This window comes from Oratosquilla oratoria, chromosome 9 (assembly GCF_046742065.1).
Source record: "Oratosquilla oratoria isolate Oo_2021 chromosome 9, ASM4674206v1, whole genome shotgun sequence".
NCBI classification, from domain to species: Eukaryota; Metazoa; Arthropoda; class Malacostraca; order Stomatopoda; family Squillidae; genus Oratosquilla; species Oratosquilla oratoria.
This window is the reverse complement of record NC_134785.1, coordinates 77,116,015-77,136,913: the sequence shown is the minus strand read 5'-3', so window position 1 is coordinate 77,136,913 and position 20,899 is coordinate 77,116,015. Positions and strand designations below refer to the sequence as shown.

General features: G+C 42.3%; 1 protein-coding gene across 3 annotated transcripts in view; it reads right to left on the bottom strand.

Moving 5' to 3' along the window:
• Positions 1-1,076: 1,076 nt before the first annotated feature.
• Slip1 (SLo interacting protein 1) overlaps positions 1,077-20,899 on the bottom strand; it is a 306,834-nt gene continuing 287,011 nt past the window's right edge. For all 3 annotated transcript variants that reach the window (XM_076190991.1, XM_076190992.1, XM_076190993.1), the window contains 7 exons: positions 12,127-12,504; positions 7,683-7,781; positions 7,262-7,362; positions 4,545-5,949; positions 4,294-4,431; positions 3,962-4,171; positions 1,077-3,268 (listed from right to left, as the gene is read on the bottom strand). In XM_076190991.1, the coding sequence (XP_076047106.1) occupies positions 3,002-3,268; positions 3,962-4,171; positions 4,294-4,431; positions 4,545-5,949; positions 7,262-7,362; positions 7,683-7,781; positions 12,127-12,504 (2,598 nt within the window). In that variant the 3' untranslated portion in view covers positions 1,077-3,001. The remainder of the gene's footprint in view (positions 3,269-3,961; positions 4,172-4,293; positions 4,432-4,544; positions 5,950-7,261; positions 7,363-7,682; positions 7,782-12,126; positions 12,505-20,899) is intronic.

Sequence of the window (20,899 nt, the reverse complement as noted above, 5' to 3'; positions counted from 1 at the left end):
CTTTTACCTTTTCTTCTCTATTTGATTCGCCTCCCCTTCCTCTCTTAATTTCTTTCCAAAACATCTTTTTATTACTTTCAAAAATTTGTCATACTCTTACCCCATTTCACATCTGCTCTACTCTTTGCCTCCTTTATCTTATGCTTTACTTCTCTTTTCTTTGTACCTCTCATAGGATTCCCTCATCCTATTCTATAACCAATCTGTGAAAACTCTCTTCTCTTCTACAACTTTCTTTGCTTCCTCATCCCACCACTCAATATCCTTTCTTCTATTTCCTCCCCTCCTCCTTGTTCCACACATCACTTTTGCACACCTTATGACTCCCTCCTTGAACCATCCCCATTCCTCCTCCACTCCTATTTCTACTCTATCCTTCACTCCCTCCCACTCCTCTCTCAGCTTCTTCTTGTACTCCTTCTCCTTCTCCTTATAATAAGCAAAACCCCAAATTTTGGAAAAATCCTTTGTTTGAATATAAACAATAATGCCATCTATTGAGTATTTTCAGTGTATTGTGGGAGTAGTTTAGCAAAAGCACACCAAAACTTCTGCCAATAGCGAGAAGAGCTAATACATCTAGTATCTTCAAGCAGGTACAAACTCCAAAGACAGAGGACCATGATGCAAAGTATGAAAACAGCTTGATGTTTACCAACAAAAGCTTGTAGCACCTTTCCCATTTCCAAAGTCTGCTTGGGATGGGACCCCCCATCAACAGGGGTCAGAATACAAAGACAAGTCCCCCCATCTCTATATAAAAGAGGGTAGTTGTAGAACAGAATAAACTCCAAATGACTTAAGAAATTTGTAGTCTTCTGGAAACCCTTTTAGATCCTCAAAGTGGTCTTATCATGTCCCTGGAGCCTAAGTTTGCCTGGGCTTCATGCCCATGCCCTTAGAACCAACTATTTGTTCCCTACCTTGAAAGCCCTTGTGGATGACTGGCTATCTCCTCCTGAGGCAAGTTGGAGCCAAATTGTCCCAGTAACTATTTTACAGGACTAATACAAGATACTCATCACTGGGGCTCAATAGATAAAAAATAATCTAGTTGAGTGTTAAGTAAACAGAAATGAAATGTTGATATTTATTCTTAAAGCATAACATAATTTTTAAATGGCCATACTCAATATAAAGCTTTTTTTGGCTATACACAAATGTACATGACATACACAGTTGACACAAAATAAACAAAGGGGAAAGGCAAGCTGTGGAACGAGGATTCACACATGGATAAAGAAAATATTCAAAGCAGCACAACACTCATCTCGTCAGTATATAAGCGTCAGTAATTTTAGGATCACCATTTATTTTCACAGCAGTGATTAACTTTCTTTTCACTTCAGAGGCTTCTCCTTGGCCTTTCTTCTTCAATATACAATATATATATACACTCCATTCATTCTACATTTGACAGTCACTCTTGCAGGCCCTTCATAAGTAATCACCTGGAGATTGTAATATTCATACATCACCACTGAAGTTTGTTTATGTCTGCTTACCTAACTCTAGTGCACTAGGAATCCTCGTTCAGTAGACTAGGGACAGCCTCAGTTTAGTGTAAAAAATGTAGATGTGAGTGTGCATTCAAGTGTTTGTGTTTCAGTGTAGATATGGTATACTGTTGACACACTGTTAACCAGGACACAGTGCGTTTGCTAAGGGGCACAAGAAGGGGGTAGCATGCCCCATTTTGGCACCCTCCTTGGCCAAGTACTTAAAGCAACACCATCAAACAATGACAGACTGCCATGAGAATGAAGACCATACTGCAGTACTGTCTGGAAACAAGAAAATACTCTTGTGTTATCAACCACAATCTACCACATCCTAGTGAGCTGCAGTTACTGAAGGACTGAATACGCCAGCACATTAAATCAAACAGTGATGCACTGAAACAGAGGGAAGTCGATACAGGACTGTGTAGGTTGTATGGTTCAGTTGTGTAAATGTTTTGTGTAATGCTATAATAAGTCAGTGAGCATCAAGTGGATCTATAAGTGGCTATAAGTGGTTTACAAATATATCTAAGCCATTATGGCTACAAGTTTTTAAGAAAGTTCATCTTCCTTTTCTTAACCAATCCTCGAAATCATGCGAGGAGGAAGAATGTAACAAAATTAGGTTTTGGTTTGCATTTACTATTGGGCCTTCGACGGCACATCTTAATATGCAAGATGTGGCAACAGCCCACTACATCTTCCTGCAACCCAAGCTTATGTGCTGAAGTGTAGAGCTTGTTGCTGTATTACTTAAATAGATGGTTTCAACTTGGTACAGCATACAGAGACCAATTGTGTAAAAAATACACAACTGTTTGAAGACAACATTCACTAAGCAAGCCGAGCATTTGCAAAAGCAGTTTTTGCCAAGCTTTTTATGAATTTACACTTTTTTTTCACAACACTGACTTTCTTTGCAATCCAGCTTCAAGTGAATGACATGGGATTATCTATTGTTTGATTTACAGTAAACTAACATCTGAAATATTGTCCAATAAACCAGCACTCTGGCTCTCACTGTATACCTTCAACACATTGACTTTTTTTTTTTTTTTTTTTACTTTTTTGCCATTAAACAATATTTGCATGTGGTTCTGCTTGTATCACAAGCTACAGAATGACATAATACATGGCTTGGGAGTTCATTGTTTATAAAGGCTATATTCTAATTCAAGGTTTATGCATTCAAGTGTGTGCACAGCATCCTCAAACTGATATGAATATGCTCACTAAACTATGCTTCAATTGCACATAGATGACAGGCAATGAAGCGACACAATGTGGTGTTATGGTAGTTGCTTATGGTCACTTAACACTTTTACTTGCTTCCATATTAGCCTTCTGTTTTATCTTGCTTTTCCATGCAGCTACAAATTTACTCTCTTGTGAAGAGAATATATATTCATATTTATATATATTTACAGTAAAAATCTTGTTAGCTAAGGAGACTTGGGCTACTTTGATACCGGTGTCATTGCTGGCATATTCCTGTTCTGCTACACAGTAGTGACTGAAAGCAGCCCTTTCACTACTGCAGGAGGCGTTGGTGGTACATGGCCACGAGGTGGAGGAGGACCATAGTCCTCCACAATGATATTACCATGGTGTTCCTTGCGACGGAAAGGTGTTGATGTGACGGACGTAGGTGGGTGAGGAGGGGCTGTAGGTGGGGTAGTAGTGGTGATGTTCTTTCTGTGATCCAAAGCAGCTAATGGTTTCCTGCTGCTACTGCTTCCTCTCAAACTTGAATCTCTCCAGAGTGCCTAGAAATGGAAATCAAACATTTAACACTTGTTTCTTACCCATGACCAAGCCACCTATAGCTGGCCTGTTCTACTTTCCCATTCCTATTTTTACCCCTATCCTTTTACAAACTTTATCATTCCATACTATGTCATATTTTACACATGACCCTCAAGCATCTCATTTCCACTATTTGCATAATGTATTATCCCTGGATCTATTACACAGGCTTTAACAGCTGGCACTACAATAGTGGTTGTAGTGATGATAATAGTAATATAGTAGTGGTCATAATCAGTACATACAACAAATCCTTGTAGAGGGAATAATACAGTGAGTCCTCCATACATGCTAATTCTTTATCCGGTAAATTCACAGTTATGGTATTTGGTAATTACTACCCTCGATTCTATATACAGTAAGAAAAATTCACAGATATGGTATCTGCTCATGTTTTGGAGGTAAAATTAGATATTTTGAAGAGGAAAGAGCAGGGAGAAGGTACGTCTGCCATAAGTCAAAACTTGGGTTCGGTATACGGTAATTTCAATTTGCGGTAAGGTTTTCAGGAACACATATGTACCGAATAATGAGGACTCACTGTACATCTATCTACTTATATAAACCAAAAGGCTTCTTCCCTCTCATATGAATATTTAAAAAAAAATATTGGTTATATATAGTATACCAACTAAATAACTACATAACATTACCTGATGTACAGTGTTTTCTAATGTTGTTGTTGTTGTGAGGTGAGGTTCTGTACTACAACTTCCAGTTCCTCCAGTCCCTCCCCCACCTCTCCCACTGGTTCCTCCACCCTGCTGCTGTTGTTGCCGTCGCACAAGTTCATGTCGACGTCGTCTTTCCTTCTCTTTTTCTAAATGTCTCTTACGGTCCTCTCGACTCCAGTATCGCCCAAGCTAGATAACAGATATTGCAAATTAAAATATGCAGCAAAACTATCAGATGATGTAAATACTGAACATATTTCCTTCATCCCTATTTGTTTCATTATTTACCATGTAGTATTACTTTCACCTACCTTCATTTCTGACATGGCGTCATCATCAGTTGTGAGGCCTGCTCTTTCCTGATTGATTCTAAGAGCACGTTCTTTGAGCAGTTTATTTCTTACAGGTCTTCGAGTTATATATCGTGTTCCATCAGGGCGTCGCTTCACCTGTAAGAAAACATTTAGAATTCAGTACATCAGTGTGGAAAATGCCTGAAGAAATTCTACACAAAAGAGGAAAGTACTATTAAAAGGCAAGTCTGAATGTAAAATAATCTTACCTTCCACTCCATTTGAACAGGTTCGTCTTGGGTGTAGTGGGTGGGTGCTCGAGGTGGGAGACCACGAGGTGTTAGAGGAGTACCAGGAGTAGAGGGTGCAGTACCTCCACCACCTGTGGTACCACTACGGTACATGGCTTGGCGGAACAACTGCTGTTGGAGCCATATTGTTTGCTGCAGATTGGCTGAATTAGTATACATAGTCTCTGCTGGAAGGAAGGTTACATAATTACGGTTGTTTTCACACTCTGCTGCCACTGCTGATGCAGTGGACTTGTGCATGGTGTGAGGAGGTATGCCAGTCATGGTGGGAGCAGAGGTGTGTGGAGGGTCGAGTGTGCGAGATGATCCTTTGCTAAGAGGGATGGGTTGAACCTGCAGGGGTGGCAACCTCATGCATCTCCTGCACGAGTCACACGAGATTGCAGAATATGTATCTGAATCAAGGCTAACCTGGAGGGACTGGTCATTTGTAGGTGGACACAATGTCAATGTGGATTGTCTAAGGGCAGGATCTTGACCTAATGAGAGTTCCAGGGTAGGCTGGTTGCTCCCAGTTGAGTCACCAGTATTGTAGGCAGAGGATGAATCTCTTTCCTCTTGGTGGGCGTCTAATGTCCGATGTTTTGTACTGGTTCCAGTTGCACCACCACTACTGGTACGCCTATCATTCCTCCTTCGATTGTCCTCAATGTTCCTTCTGCGGTCTTTTGTTAAAACTGAATCTTTCTGATTTTCCTTTACCCATCGTTCAACTGACTTGTGTCTTTCACTTGTCTCCCCTCCTTTCCTGCTGCCACCACTACTGCTGCTTGTGCCACTGCTTCGAGTTCCCCTTGTATCTGTTTTAGTGACTGCCTGTTGAGCTGGATTCTGTGATGACTGCTGAAGCTGCTGTTGCTGCTTGTTTATTTGATTACGAATGGCTTCAGCATGGAGACCTAAGCGTTTATTGGTCATTCCTGCCTCATAAGGAACACAGTAAATGGGTTCATCTGATTCTGTGACATCAGGTATTGATTCATATATATGTTCAGATTCTGATCCTGGTTGCTGTCGTTGTTGCTGGGCAGATGTGGGTAACTGCTGAGGTGGTCTTTCTTTTCTCTTCTGCGCCATACGTTCACACTCCATAGCTAAATCTGCCATCTGCTGGTTGACGCGATGCATCTCCCGATCCATTGTGGCAATAGTTGGACACTTATCTTCACTTCCTTTTACTAATATACGAGACCCTTTTGAAGATGTACTTGAGGCAGCTGATGAAGATGAACGAATGGTGTCCTTCTTGGCAGAAGAAGTCGAGGATGAGGTGCGGGTGGTGTTAACATCAACTTCCTCAGGAATCTGTATCAACTTTTTGTCCAAACTGTCATTGCTTTTCACTGAATGAGCTGGAGATCTACTGTAAAGAAAATAAAGATTTAGCATAATAGTGATTTACTTTTGCTTCTAAAGTTTAATCTCTGATACCATGGACCCTCCATTTAATATATTAAAAGGAACTGAAATGACTGTAGGTGGGGGCCACAGGTAGTTTTAAGAATGAAAACAGCAGGAATATGTCCATAAATCCAATGTGCACACACACACACACACACAGCTCTGCCAAAACCTGGATGTTGGTAAACTACTGTTGGGGGGAAGGATATTGGGAGGGCCAAATGCACTTGTGTACATGTTTGTCTGCATGTCAGTGGATAGCTGTTTATATACCAAAGGCCTTCCCCTTACCAGGGAGGGAGCCAAAGTCAAAAGGCATATACCCACTCCCACCCATTTCATTCCCACCCCTTCCACTCCCATCCACCACCTCTTTCATCTTAGCTTCTCATGGATGACAGGTCATCCCTGAGCCCCACCTACTGCCCTAGGTCAGAAGCAATGCAACAAGACACAGCACATCCACAGCACAGCCACTTCACTTAATCAGTGACCCACCTCTCTATTCCCTTCGCACTACATCTAAATATCCTAAACCCCCCACCCCTTCCCTTCCTTGCATCACAGTATCATCTATACACAGCCATTTTCCACTCACCCCTATCTCCTGCCTTCTTCCTTCCTTGCTCACCAGACATCCCCTTCTTGCTCAACAACTCTTTCAGCACAAGGGCCTGTGCTCTATCTTTTTACTTTTTCCATTTATTTCTCTGATTATAATTACCACTGGAACTAATATATTTTCATACTAAAAAATGAACTAACAAGTCTAATATAATACAAAACCCCATACCCTCTTGTAAGAGGGAAAAAGCCCCTGGTATATAGACAGACCAGTGGATAGATGTGATAGTGAAAGGCAAAATTAGGATACTAACAGAGCAAAGTTAATTTTGAAAGGGGCAAACTCTGATGGGCAATAATGAAGATGTTTTCTAACTAATGCTGCTGTACAGCTTTGAAGCAATGATATATCAATGACAGAAGTGAAAATACATGAGGGATGGAAATGAATTGTGACCATTGGAGGTCAGATAGAGTATAATAAAATGTGATAATATGGAGAGAACAAATAAATCAACTTGATTATGGGAGTGGAAAATGAAATCTGTGAAAGTGGGTAAGTATGGAGGAAGGGAAGTAGGAATATGTAGAGCTCTTTTCTAATGTGCCAAGAGGTGAACATGCTGATGTTTGTTAGTGTTGTGGTTCAGAATGGGCAGATAAATTTTAATAGGTAAAAGTGTCACATTACAGGAGAAACCATTTCTTACCTGGACGTGTTAAATTCTGAATTGGCATCAAGGACTTCAAGATCCTCATCTTCTTCAACAACATCTTCTAATATCTCTCCCTCCACCAGGTCATCTTCGTCCTAAAAAATGGAAATTTAAACATGATTTTAATCGATGAATATTCCAGCCTCCTGATAAAGGGGGAGTTTGTGACATTAAACTATATCATCATCATATAAGTGAGTACTTATACTATATATATATTTGACATTTATGGCTCTATTCATTATGTGGACAATGATGGTCATGACATGAAAATTGTTTGAATTGTAACTGCTACCCCAGACCATTGAATATCCAGTATGCTTTAAGATCAATGTCGGACCACTGTAAGGAGATTATGAATTGTGCATGTATTGACAATCTCCATGGCACCAATCACAAAACTTCCATTACTTACATAGTATTGTGTTCGTGAGACAAGGAGAGTAACTTTCCTCCCACACTTGCTAAAAACTTTCTCAGTCTGTTCTTTTGTCGTTAGAGCCACACCATCGATCTGAAGAAATGGTTAGTCTGTTAGTGTTGCAGCCTATATACTCTCTACTGCATTTAAACTAATATATATACACATTCAAGTCTGTGAAGCACATTATCACCTTATTGATGAACTTTACAAATTCTGTTCAGAGGGGTGACCATCTTTTTATCCAGAACTCACTCCTTAGTTGTATAAAATATTTTGGTGTTAAATAGAACAAATATCCCAACTCAAAGAATGAATGAATTAAAAGAATTCATTTCTGAAAGCAAGATCATACTCAAATATATCTAAAATGTAAAAGTCACAAGAATACATGGATATGAAGAAGGTGGAGGGAAAAACGGTAATGAATGGAGGGACTGTGACAAAGTAAACAAAAACTAAATATAAGCCTGTGAGGTGGGAGGAAAAGAGCATGAGACCAAAATAGATTTGGTAATAAGAGTTGTTGTTGTATCATAACAGGAAACCTTCAGGCCAAGAGCAACTTGCAAAAACCCTCTGGCCTTACCACTGGTCTCTCTGGGAAAAAATATTGTAATCTTGTCCATGGCATTGTTTCTATATCACTTGCTTATAGCAGTAGGAGGAATGGAGCAGTCAATGGTTGTCAGCCCTTCTTATGTGAAAAAGGTGGAGGAACTATAATTAAAACTGATAATGAGATCTTGGGGTCCCAGTCCAGAGACCAATGGTCTGCCCCTTAGGATTGCACCTTCAGGTAGAGATGATGGTGTTGATGGGTTTTGAAAATGTACAGCAGGATTCTCTCTGATGTTCCTCTTGCAGGATACTACTTGCTGATACAAGCTGTTGGTCCCACAAGGTTTGATACCAAGGGTACCAACATGAGTACAGTGATGAATTATGTGAGTCCTGCATGGGCTCCTAATCTCAGTGAGACACACCACAACACCCTTCAAATCATACAAAACAAAGCCCTAAAAACAATTACAGGCTGCACAAATACAACACCTACAGACCATTTACACCATGAAACAAAAGTCCTCAAAGTCAAGGACCACCTCAACATGAGAGGCACACAAACACTTGCCGCAACCACCACAAACACATCACACCTGCTACACTACATAGCAGAACACCCACACACACCAAGAAACATTAAAACAACACCCAAAGACCTGTATCACACACAGATACTCTCTTCTCTTCCTCCACAACCACCAAATACCAGCCTCTGGAAACATATTCATAATCATATCACTCACCGCTCCATTAACACACTGAAAGACAACACACTGCTGCATGCCAGACCCCCTGATATCCACCCTTCTGAATCCTCTCTCCCACGAAAGGACAGAGTCCACTTGGCCAGACTGCGGTGTGGCCACCACCCAGCACTTCTAAGCTACCAGAAGAGGCTGGATGACCGCATTGTGAACAGCTGCCCAGGATGTAACACTTCACCCCATACCATACAACACATAATGGAAGACTGCATTATACACAATCATGCACGCAAACAACACAACATACACTCTATAAAGGATTTGTGGGAAAACCCAGTTTCGGCTGTGGCATTCCTTGGGGAGACGGGACTGATTGGACAGACAGTCTATGGAACGGACAACAACAACAACAACAACAACAACATGAGTACATATACCAAAGGCTTTTCCCCCTTACGAGGGAGGTAGCCAAAAAACAAGGGCATAAAATCCACTCCCACCTATTCCATCCCCAACATACTCCACTCCCATCCACCCCCTTCCTTCCCTTTTATCTTGGCACCTCCTGGGTGATGGATCATCCCTGAATCTTGCCCACTGCTCTGGGTCAGAAGCAGTGTCCCAAGACACAGCACATCCACAGCAAGGCCACTTCATTAAATTGGTAACCCCTCCTTCTCTGTCCCCTCATACAGAAAAGTAGAAGACTGGGAGAAATCCCTTTGGGCTGCATAAATTTATTTTTCACACATACTCCCTCACCCCCAATCCCCCACCCAGACTCTCTCATGCATCACAGCATCATCCATACACAACCATTCTCCACTCACCCCTATCTTCTGTCCTCTCCCATCCTTTCCCAATGCCCCTTTTACCCCATCCATCCATCTCATCCTAGGTTGCCCCCTTATGTTCACTCCTTCCACCTCTACCTTCCACACCTCTTATACTAGTCTTTCTTCACTCATTCTTTCCGTGTGTACAAACCATCCCAATAGCCCTATCTCCCAACTCCATTTCCATCCATGTTCTCCTCCTCACCTCCTTGTTTCTCACTCTTATCCAGCCTAGTAACCCCTACCATACTACTCAGGCACCTCATCTCAAACACATTCAAACTTCTTTCTTCCTCTCTTATGTTCCATGTTTCTGCCCCATACAATGGTGTCGGCACAATTGTCCTTCATAGTCGGAGAAACCTACAATTTATTGAGGTCAATAAAAGTGGCATTTGTCTATTTGGATGAAGAAATTATATAAAAAAAAAAATTAACTACACTAATAAGACCAAAAACTCGGGTATGCAGCAACACTATGGACACCCAGTACCAAAAAAATAAAAAATAAATTAGAAAGAATAAAAAGAGCAATAACAACATGGCACCAACTTTTTCCAAAATGACATATGAACAAAGACTGCCCAAATTAGAATTATCAACTCTGGAACAAAGAAGGGAAAGAGGAGACCTACTATCTATAAAATTATGAAAGGAATGGAAATCTTAGATAAGAATGATTTATTGAAATGGGACAATGGAAAAACAAGAGGACACGAAAAGAAACTCAAAAAAGATAATTACTGAAGAGATCTGAAAAAAATAGCTTCCTACACAGAATGATAAATACCTGGAACAAATTAGACAAAGAAACAGTGTGTGCAAACACTATTCAAGATATTAAGGGGGGACGGAGAGGGGGGGTCGCCGATTTAATGAAGCGGCCTAGCTGTGGATGTGCTGTGTCTTGTGACACTGCTTCTGACCTAGGGCAGTGGACAAGGTGCGGGGATGACCCGTCATCCAGGAGGTGCTAAGATAAGAGGGAGGGTGGAGGGGTGTGAAGTGTATTCAGGGATGGAATGGGTGGGAATGATTTCATGCCTTTTCCTTTTTGGCTACCTCCCTTGTAAGAGGGAAAAAGCCTTGGTATATGTATGTATGTAAGAAAAAATTTGATTCTGAAAGATACAAAGACGGTCACCACGAGCATAGCTCCCTTCCCGTATAATACAACTAGGTAAATACAATCTCCTCTTAGCATCCATTCCCAAATGTCTATTAACAACTAAAAATATTTGCTGGACAACCAGCAGGGAGGTTCTCAAAAAGTGAATTAAGATTTGCAGATGGATCAGCTTGGCACGTAAACCAAAAAAGGTATAGAGAACAACAAATATAGTGCCAGAGATCACTCTAACAACTTTTGCTTTCATATTCTTTGTGAAAGCCTTCCCTCACCCACTCTTTCCATTTGCTCAAACCATCTGAGCACATCAGCCTTATCTGACAGCTTTCTTTCCCCTCTCTCTGCCTTACCACCATATTTCTCACTTCATTCATCCTCATATTACCTACCATATTTCTCAAACATTTAATCTTGAACATGTTTAGACTTCCTTCTGCATTACCAATAGCAGAAGACAGTTATACAAGGCAAAGGACAAAACTAGAGAGATGTGAAGAATAGAAACAAGTGAAAAATGGGGAGTAAATGGGTGCATGTGTCTAATGAACAGAGGTCTGGGGAAGAGATAAAGAAGCCCATTAAAAATAATAGAACAAAAAATGTCCAAGAATAAGGCTAGAACAGAGGGTTTCCTCAAAGAACTGTTATTAATAAAGTGAATGACAGAATTCTAGCAGATCCATGTTAAATGTATATAAAAGACCAACTTCTCAAGGGCAGGGTTGGAGGGGATGATTTATGGGGAAGACCAAGGGAATATGTAAATAGGATGGGAAGAGATGAAAATGACAATAAATATATAAAAATATATATATGAAGGTACCAGGAGTAAGTGGAATAACAGGAAAAAATGGAAAAAAATATATATATATATATAAATATATAAAAAATATAAATATATAAATATATATTATATATATTCATATATATATATATGTATTTATACATATATATATACATATATATATATGTATATACATGTATATATATATATATATATACATATATATATATATATATATTATTATATATTATATTTTTATATAAATATATAAAAAATATAAATTACAAAATTGATGCAGAGGTCTTCTGGGACATGCAATGAAGTAGACAATGATGTACAGATGTGTGTATGAGCAGTTAGTATTTGCTATTTATCCAATGAATGTCACTGAGTAATTTTGCTTTTGATTTCAGTGCCCAACCTGCAGGATTTGATCGCCAATACGTAGACGTCCGTCCCGCGCTGCTGCAGAACCACTTTCAATCTGAGAAACTAACACCTCAGTCGTAATTCTCCCAGCATCATCTTCGTACTCCTCCTCCTCTTCTTCCTCCTCTTCCTCCTCTTCACCTTCCCCTTCTTGTACTTTTTCTTCTCCCTCCATAGCCTTCTTGCTTTTGACCTTTTTCTTCTTGGTTTCTTCCTTGTCTCCTTCTTTCCCTTGCTCTCCCTCATCTTCAGTGGTGGGTTGAGATTTGGCAATGATGGTTTGCGAGGTTGAGTGTGGAGTGGGAGCTGGACTGTAGAATAAAGTGAGACCTAGCTTCTCGTCATCTGTCGACTTCTCGAGAATAATTTCCTGAAACACAAAGAACACGCAAGTCAGGAACAAGTAACATGACCTATGTTTAACATGGTGATAGGGCCATGTTTTTAATAAATGTCATACTGATGACAAGAGATACAGCTAAATAGAAAGAGATCAGCCAGCCAACCACCCAGCCAGCCAGCCAGCATGCCAGCCACCCAGCCAGTCAGCTAATACACCAGCAAATACGACAACCAACATGCCAGCCAATATGCCAGCCAGTATGCCAGCCAATTTGCCAGCTGACAAGCATGCCAGCCAGCTAGCCAGCCAGCAAGCACGCCAGTCAGCCAGTCAGCGAAATAGATATATGGATAAACAGACACAGACAAATGGATAAAGATAAACAGATCAACAGAAAAACATAGACAAAGATAAATGGACACAGAAACATATAACCTGATAGATAAACAGAAATAAGCACACAGATAAAGGTAGAGAGATATAAAAACAGATACAAAAAAAGACAAAAAAAAATCCAAAAAGATACAAAAAAGATACAATAAACACAAAAAACATACAAAAAAAAAAAAAAAAAAAAAAAAAATACAAAAACAAACAGAAGGAGTGATTGTGCTGACAGCACTGTATGGGGCGGAAACATGGAACATAAGAGAGGAGGAGTTTGAAGGTGTTTGAGATGAGGTGCCTGAGAAGTATGATAGGGGTTACAAGGCTGGATAAGAGTGAGAAACGAGGAGGTGAGGAGGAGAACGTGGGTGGAAAGAGAGTTGGGAGATAGGGCTGATGAAAGAGTATTGGGATGGTTTGTACACATGGAAAGAATGAGTGAAGAAAGATTAGTAAAAGAGGTGTGGAAGGCAGAGATGGAAGGAGTGAACATGAGGGGGCAACCAAGGATAAGATAGAGATAGATGAATGGGGTAAAAGGGGCATTAGGAAAGAGGAGAATGTCTGTTGAGGAAGGATGGGAGAGGACAGAAAATACGGGTGAATGGAGACTGGTTGTGTATGGATGATGCTGTGATACATGAGAAGGAGTGGATGGGGGATGGGGGGGTGAGGGAGTGTGTGTGAAAAATAAATTGATGTAGCCCGAAGGGACTTATCCCTGTCTTTCTCCTTTTCTGCATGAGGAGATGGAGGGGAGGGTCACCGATTAAATGAAACAGCCTTCCTGTAGATGTGCTGTGTCGTGGGACACTGCTTCTGACCCAGGGCAGTGGGCAAGATGCAGGGATGGCCCATCATCCTGGAGGAGCCAAGATATGAGGGAGGGAAGGGGGTGGATGGGAGTGGAATATGTGGGGATGGAATAGGTGGGAGTGGGTTTTTATGCCTTTGGTATATGTATGTATGTGTGTATTTTGGTCACCTGCTCTGATTTACCCAGCACCTCACCTACAGGTTGAGAGGGGCCACTCGGACACCACTCAGGCCAACAGTACAGGTGTCTGTGGCCCAAAAATAAAATACAGGAGAAAAAGCCCCAACTTTGGAGGGATGCCATAGCCTTGCCCTTAGGTCCAGGCTCCTTGCTGTCCACTGTGCCCGACACTCCCTCTGGGTTAAGTTTGGCCAAAATCCATGCAGATTTTTGGGGGTCATTTTGATCACCTGCTCCAGTTTACCCATCATCTCACCCACAGGTTGAGGGGGGCCAACAGTATGGGTGCCAAAGACCCAATAATGAAAAACAGGAGAACCCCCCCCCCCAACCATTGGAGGGGTGCCACTGCCTGTACTGTTGTTGTTGTTGTCGTTCCCTAGACTGTCTGTCCGAGCAGTCCCGTCTCCCCAAGGAATGCCACAGCCGAAACTGGGTTTTCCCACAAATCCTTTATAGAGCGTATGTTGTGTTGTTTGCGTGCATGATTGTGTATAATGCAGTCTTCCATTATGTGTTGTATGGTATGGGGTGAAGTGTTACATCCTGGGCAGCTGTTCACAACGCGGTCATCCAGCCTCTTCTGGTAGCTTAGAAGTGCTGGGTAGTGACCGCACCGCAGTCTGGCCAAGTGGACTCTGTCCTTTCGTGGGAGAGAGGATTCAGAAGGGTGGATATCAGGGGGTCTGGCATGCAGCAGTGTGTTGTCTTTCAGTGTGTTAATGGAGCGGTGAGTGATATGATTATGAATATGTTTCCGGAGGCTGGTATTTGGTGGTTGTGGAGGAAGAGAAGAGAGTATCTGTGCGTGATAAAGGTCTTTGGGTGTTGTTTTAATGTTTCTTGGTGTATGTGGGTGTTCTGCTATGTAGTGCACCAGGTGTGATGTGTTTGTGGTGGCTGCGGCAAGTGTTTGTGTGCCTCTCATGTTGAGGTGGTCCTTGACTTTGAGGACTTTTGTTTCATGGTGTAAATGGTCTGTAGGTGTTGTATTTGTGCAGCCTGTAATTGTTTTTAGGGCTTTGTTTTGTATGATTTGAAGGGTGTTGTGGTGTGTCTCACTGAGATTAGGAGCCCATGCAGGACTCGCATAATTCAACACTGAGCGTATGCATTGTTTGTATATTGTTATATTAGTTTCTTTGTTTTGTCCAAATGTTGTTCCAGTGATTGACTTAAGTGCGTTAAGTCTGGGTGTGCATTTGTTTTTTATGTTTGTGATGTGTTGTTTGAAAGACATGGATGTATCGTATGTTACACCAAGAATTTTCGGTGTGTTTGTGTGTGGTATTAGAGTGTTGTTGATGTAGAGATGAGGTATGTATTTGTGTTCTTTTGTCCAGTTGGTGAGAAGTGTTGCTGTAGATTTGGTTGGAGCTATTTTGAGTCTGTTTGTGATGAAACATGTGTTGAGTGTGTCAAGGTATGGCTGGATTATTTCTGCAGTTTTGTCTGTGTTACGATGTGTGCATGTGATTGTTATGTCGTCTGCGTAGGAAGAGATTTGTATTTCTGAGGTGTCTGGCGTGGGTAAGTCATGCATGTATAGATTAAATAGTGTGGGGGATAGAACTGATCCCTGTGGTACTCCGTTCTTAATGTTTCTGATGTGCGATGATTGGCCATTATATGACACGTAAGCATTCCTACCTGCCAGATAATTGGCCAGCCATCTTTTGGTGTTATTGTGCATGTCTGTGTTATATATTTTATTTGTTAGGTTGTGGCGGGGGATAGCATCAAAAGCTTTACTAATGTCTAATGTTATAAGAAGTGTTCTTTGGTGGGGCCTATCTGAATTGATGCCATCTAAAATTCTTTGTGTGAGGTTTGTCAGAAGAGTGTTTGTGGAGTGTAGTGGCCTAAAACCGTGTTGTGAGTCAGCAAGGGGAATATGTGGTGTGACAAGTTTAAGTATTAGGCGTTCAATGACTTTAGAGGGGGTGCAGAGAAGTGTGATTGGGCAGTGCGATGTTGGGATTGTTGGGTCTTTGTTCGGTTTTGGAATGGTGATTATTTTACCATGCTTCCAGATGTCGGGTATAGTGTTGTGTGAATAGCTGTAGTTTGCAATGTTTGTGAGTGCGTGTATACCTTGTGGTCCAATGTGTTTTAGGTGGATGTTGCTTATGTTATCAGGGCCACAGGCAGATGAGTGCTTGAGACTATGTATTATGAGTTTTGTCTGACTGTCTATGAAGGGTGTATAGTCTGAGTCTGTGGGAATGCCTGTACTGTTGATCTGAGCAGTGTCCTAGTAAACCCCACAGGAGCCCTGAGCCCCCCAACCTGTGTGTGAGATAGTGGGTAAATCAGAGCAGGCAACCAAAATGAACCCCAAAATTCTACAGGTGACCCATAGATTTTGGCCAAAATTGGCAGGTGACTGACTTGGCCCAAGTTTAGCCCAGAGGGAGAGAGTCGGGCACAGTGGATGGCAAAATAGATGTGAGGAGTCTGGGCCAAAGGTGAACTCAGTCACGGTGACCTGTCTTTTCACTACTTTAATATGCTAAAGTGCTTTGGCTACCAGGACTGTGGTGGAGCTTATGTTCCATATCATAAGTCAGGTTCATTTTGAACTCTGTAACGGTGACCTGTCATCTCAGCACTTTAACAAGCTAATGTGTTTGGCCACGAAAACTGTGGTGGAGCTTTCATTTTATGTTGTTAGTCGGGTTCATTTTGAACTCAGTAACAGCGACCCATTGCCTCAATACTTCAACCTGTTAAAGTGCTTTGCCCACCATTATGGTGGTAAATCAGGTTCATTTTGAAGTCAGTCACAGTAACCCATCGATTCACTACTTAACATGCTAAAGGGCTTTGCCCACCAGGATATTGGTGGAGCTTAGGTTCTATATCAAGTCAAATTCATTTTGAACTTGGTCACAGTGACCCATTGATTTACTTCTTTATCATGATAAAGTGCTTTGGCCACCAGGATTGTGGTGTAGCTTACTTTCTATATCATAAGTCAGTTTCATTTTGAACTTGGTCATGGTGACCTGTCGACTCACTACTTTAACATGCTAAAGTGCTTTGCTCACCAGGACTGCGGTGGAGCTTATGTTCTCTATCATAAACCAGGTTCATTTTTAACTCCATCAAGGTGACCTGTCAAATTACTATTTTAACTTGCTAAAGTGCTTTACCCACCAGTACTATGGTAACTTCCATTCTATATCATAAATCATGTTCATTTTCAACTCGGTCATGGTGACCCGTCGACTCATTACTTTAACATGCTAAGTGCTTTGCCCACCAGGACTGTGGTTCTATATAGTAATACAGGTTCATTTTGAACTCAGTCATGGTGAACTGTCACTTCAGTACTTTGACATGGTAAAGTGCTTTGCCTACCAGGACAGTGATGGAGCTTATTTTCTATATCGTAAATCAGTTTTATTTTGAACTCTGTCACGGGGACCCATCGCCTCAGTCTTCTAACATGCTAACCATACTTTCTATGTTGTAATTAAGCTTCATTCTGGACTATGTCACGGTGTCCTGTCGCCTTACTACTTTAACATGCTAAAGTGCTTTGCCCACCAGGACTGTGGTGGAGCTTGTTCTATATCATAAGTCAGGTTCATTTTGAACTCAATCATGGTGACCTGTCTATTCACTATTTCATCATGATAAAAAGCTTTTGCCACCAGGATTGTGGTGCAGCTTACTTTCTATATTGTAAGTCAGGTTCATTTTGAACTCTGTCATGGTGACCCATCGATTCACTACTTTAACATACTAAAGTGCTTGGCCATCAGGACTGTGGTGGAGCTTACATTCTATATTGTAAATCAAGTTTATTTTGAACTCAGTCATGGTGACCCATTGCCTCACAACTTTAACATGCTAAATTGCTTTCCCCACCATGACTGTGGTGCAGCTTAAGTTCTATATTGTAAGTCAGGTTCATTTGAACTTGGTCACCGTGACTCATTGCTTCAGTGTTTTAACATGCTAGAGTGCTTTGCCCACCATGACTGTGGTGCAGCTTCAGTTCTATATTGTAAGTCAGGTTCATTTGAACTTGGTCACGGTGACCCATCACTTCAGTACTTTAACATGCTGAAGTGCTTTGCCCACCATGACTGTGGTGGACTATAGTTTCTATATCATAAATCAGGTTCATCTTGAACTCAGTCGCAGTGACTTGTTGCCTCACTTTTAACATGCTAAGTGGTTGACCATCAGGACTGTGGTGGTGCTTATGTTTTATATCATAAGTCACAGTGACCCATTGCCTCATTTTTAACATGCTAAAGTGCTTTGCCCACCATGACTATGGTGGAGCTTACGTTCTATATTGTAAGTCAGGTTCATTTGAACTTGGTTATGGTAACCCATCACTTCAGTACTTTAACATGCTAAAGTGCTTGGCCATCAGGACTGTGGTGGAGCTTATGTTCAATATCATATATCAGGTTCATTTTGAACTCAGTCATAGTGACCCTTTGCCTCACTACTTTAACATGCTAAAGTGTTTTGCACGCCAGGACTGTGGTGGACTATATTTTCTATATTGTAAGTCAGGTTAATTTTTAACTCAGTCCCTTAGACCTGTCGCCTCAATACTATAATTTGCTAAAGTGCTTATCCAAGGAAAGTAAACAAACGGATAAACAAAAAATAATATCAACAGAAACATCAAGAGATAGATCACTTTCACACAAATGATTGTTTATTTTCTTCCACTCTACAATCGAAGTGAAAACCGCCTATCTGTGATATGCACAATGGGGGGAAAGAGAACTGTTGTCATAGGAATAGAAAGTTCACAGTCGGGTGGCATGGAGGAGAGAGGGAGGAAGGGAAGGGATGATGGAGGGGAGAGGGAGGGAGGGAAGGGATGATGGAGGGGGAAGGGAGGGGAGAGAGAGGGATTCGATCACTTCCCTCCCTCCCTTCCTTTTCCCCTCTATCTCCTTCCCTCCCTTTCCTCCTTCCCTCCCCCTCCCCTCCCTACCTCTGCCTTCCCTCTCCTTTCCCTTTCCTCCTGGGATGGAGGGAGAGGAAGGGATGGGAGAGAGGGAGGGAGGGAAAGGATGGGGGAGAGAGGGAAAGGATGGAGGGGAGAGGGAAGGGATGAAGGGGAGGGAGGGAAGTGATCGAACCCTTCCCTTCCTCCCTTCTCCCTCCCTGCATGTCCTCTCCCCTCCCTTTCCTCCTTCCTTCTCCCCCTCTTTTTCCTCTTTCCCTCTCCCTCCCTCTACCTTCCCTTCCTGCCTCTCTCCCTCCCTTCTTCCTTCCTGGGATGGAGGGGAGAGAGAAGGGATGGAAGGGAGAGGGAAGGGAGGGAGGAAAGTGATCGAACCCCTCCCTCCCTCCCTTCCTTTTCCCCCTCTATCCCCTTCCCTTCCTCCCCTCTCCCTCCCTGCCTGTCCTCTTACCCCCTTCCCTCCCTCTCCCTTCCCTTCCCTCCCACTACTTTCCCTTCCTGCCCCCCTTCTCCCCTCCCTCTCCCTTCCTTTGCTCTCTCCCACCCTCTCCCTACCTTCCTGCCCCTCCCCTTCCCTCCCTCGCTTCCTGCACCTCTCCTTCCCTTCCTGCCTACCCTTCTCCCTCCCTCCTGTCTGAACGAGATCTTAATCGAGACTCCATTCCGGCCAAGGACCACCTCATGCGACACCCCTACGGACTAGAGTCACGCATCATTCCTTTAATATCAAAGATTAATCTCCATTCAAGGAAGAGGTTTTATCACTTTTAATGTCTTCTTTTAATCTCCCCCTTTGCTATACGTCTATGGAATTCTTCGAAAGTTTTTGGAAGACTTTGGGTGTGTCCGGAAGTCTCCGGGCCACCGCCCGGGACCTGCAGGCCCCGCCTGAGGCCAAGACCCATTTACTCCTTTCACAGGAACTTCTCCTGCAGGCATCAGGCGACCTTAAGACACGTGCCGGACGACCCCAAACATTCCAGTACACGCACCCCACTAACATACCCCACAGGTATGCGATCGGGACTTGGATGGTACAATGACCTGACGCTGGTGGTCAGAAAGGTCCCCCTGCTTCCAGGAAAGGGACTGCAATTAGGTCGGGTCTGGTCATAACGTCGGGTCAGTCACCGCTTATATACTGCCTGCCCATAGCAGGCAGGCCGGTTAGTTTGTCCTCCTCTGTACTTGTAGCGCGTCACTAGGCTTTCGTGGCCGGTTCCCCCACTTCGGGGACCACGCCACGTCCGTCCTTAGGCCGACGCACGTATCTTAACCAGAATAAACAGCACAAGCCAATCCGAGCCTCATTCTCTCCCTACGTCACCTAGTCCAAGTAACACACTCATATGCTACACCAGTATTCCTCCAAATCAACATCTTCCATATTAGGTGTATCTGATTTTTAAACTATTTCTTTATCTATTATTCATCTACTTTGTATGGGGGTTAACCTCATGTCAATTAAACCCCTTTGTATCTATCCTTAATCTTATCTCAATCTTCATTTTAATCTTAATATCTAATCTTATTCTGGCAGCCCTCAGTTGTGTGTGAGACTTTTCGTCAGCGACGAAGCCAAGTTCCTACCACCTGTGACACCTCAGCCCTCATATCCAAGGACAATTCCGTCCTGAAGGTTATCTTTCTAGATAGATGTCTGGGCACTTAGGGCAAAGGTTTAAGACGACTTGGGCCACAGTTAAGTGCCTCCTACCTCCCCACCCTCGCCGGGAAAATTTAACGTAGTTTTAGCAGGTCTTGTCAATAGTTTAAGCCCATCATTACTAGTTTGGTCCATAAGTTCGATCATCACTACTAGTTTGGAAGCTACACTGACAAACACACCAATACCCTGTGAAATGGCCGAGTAGTAATCTTAGCACAATTTCCGATAACAGTCAGAAAATAATTCTTTCTTGTTTATTTTGAGTTTTTGAAACACGTTGCCAGAAAAATCACCCCCGAACTACTGCACTGACAAGGAAATCAGATTTCCATTCCATGTACCACTTCTGCAGCAGAACCTGAGTCGTCACTAAAAACTGGTTTGCAAGTGACCATAGGGCTCCTTTCACACGTACCGACTTTTC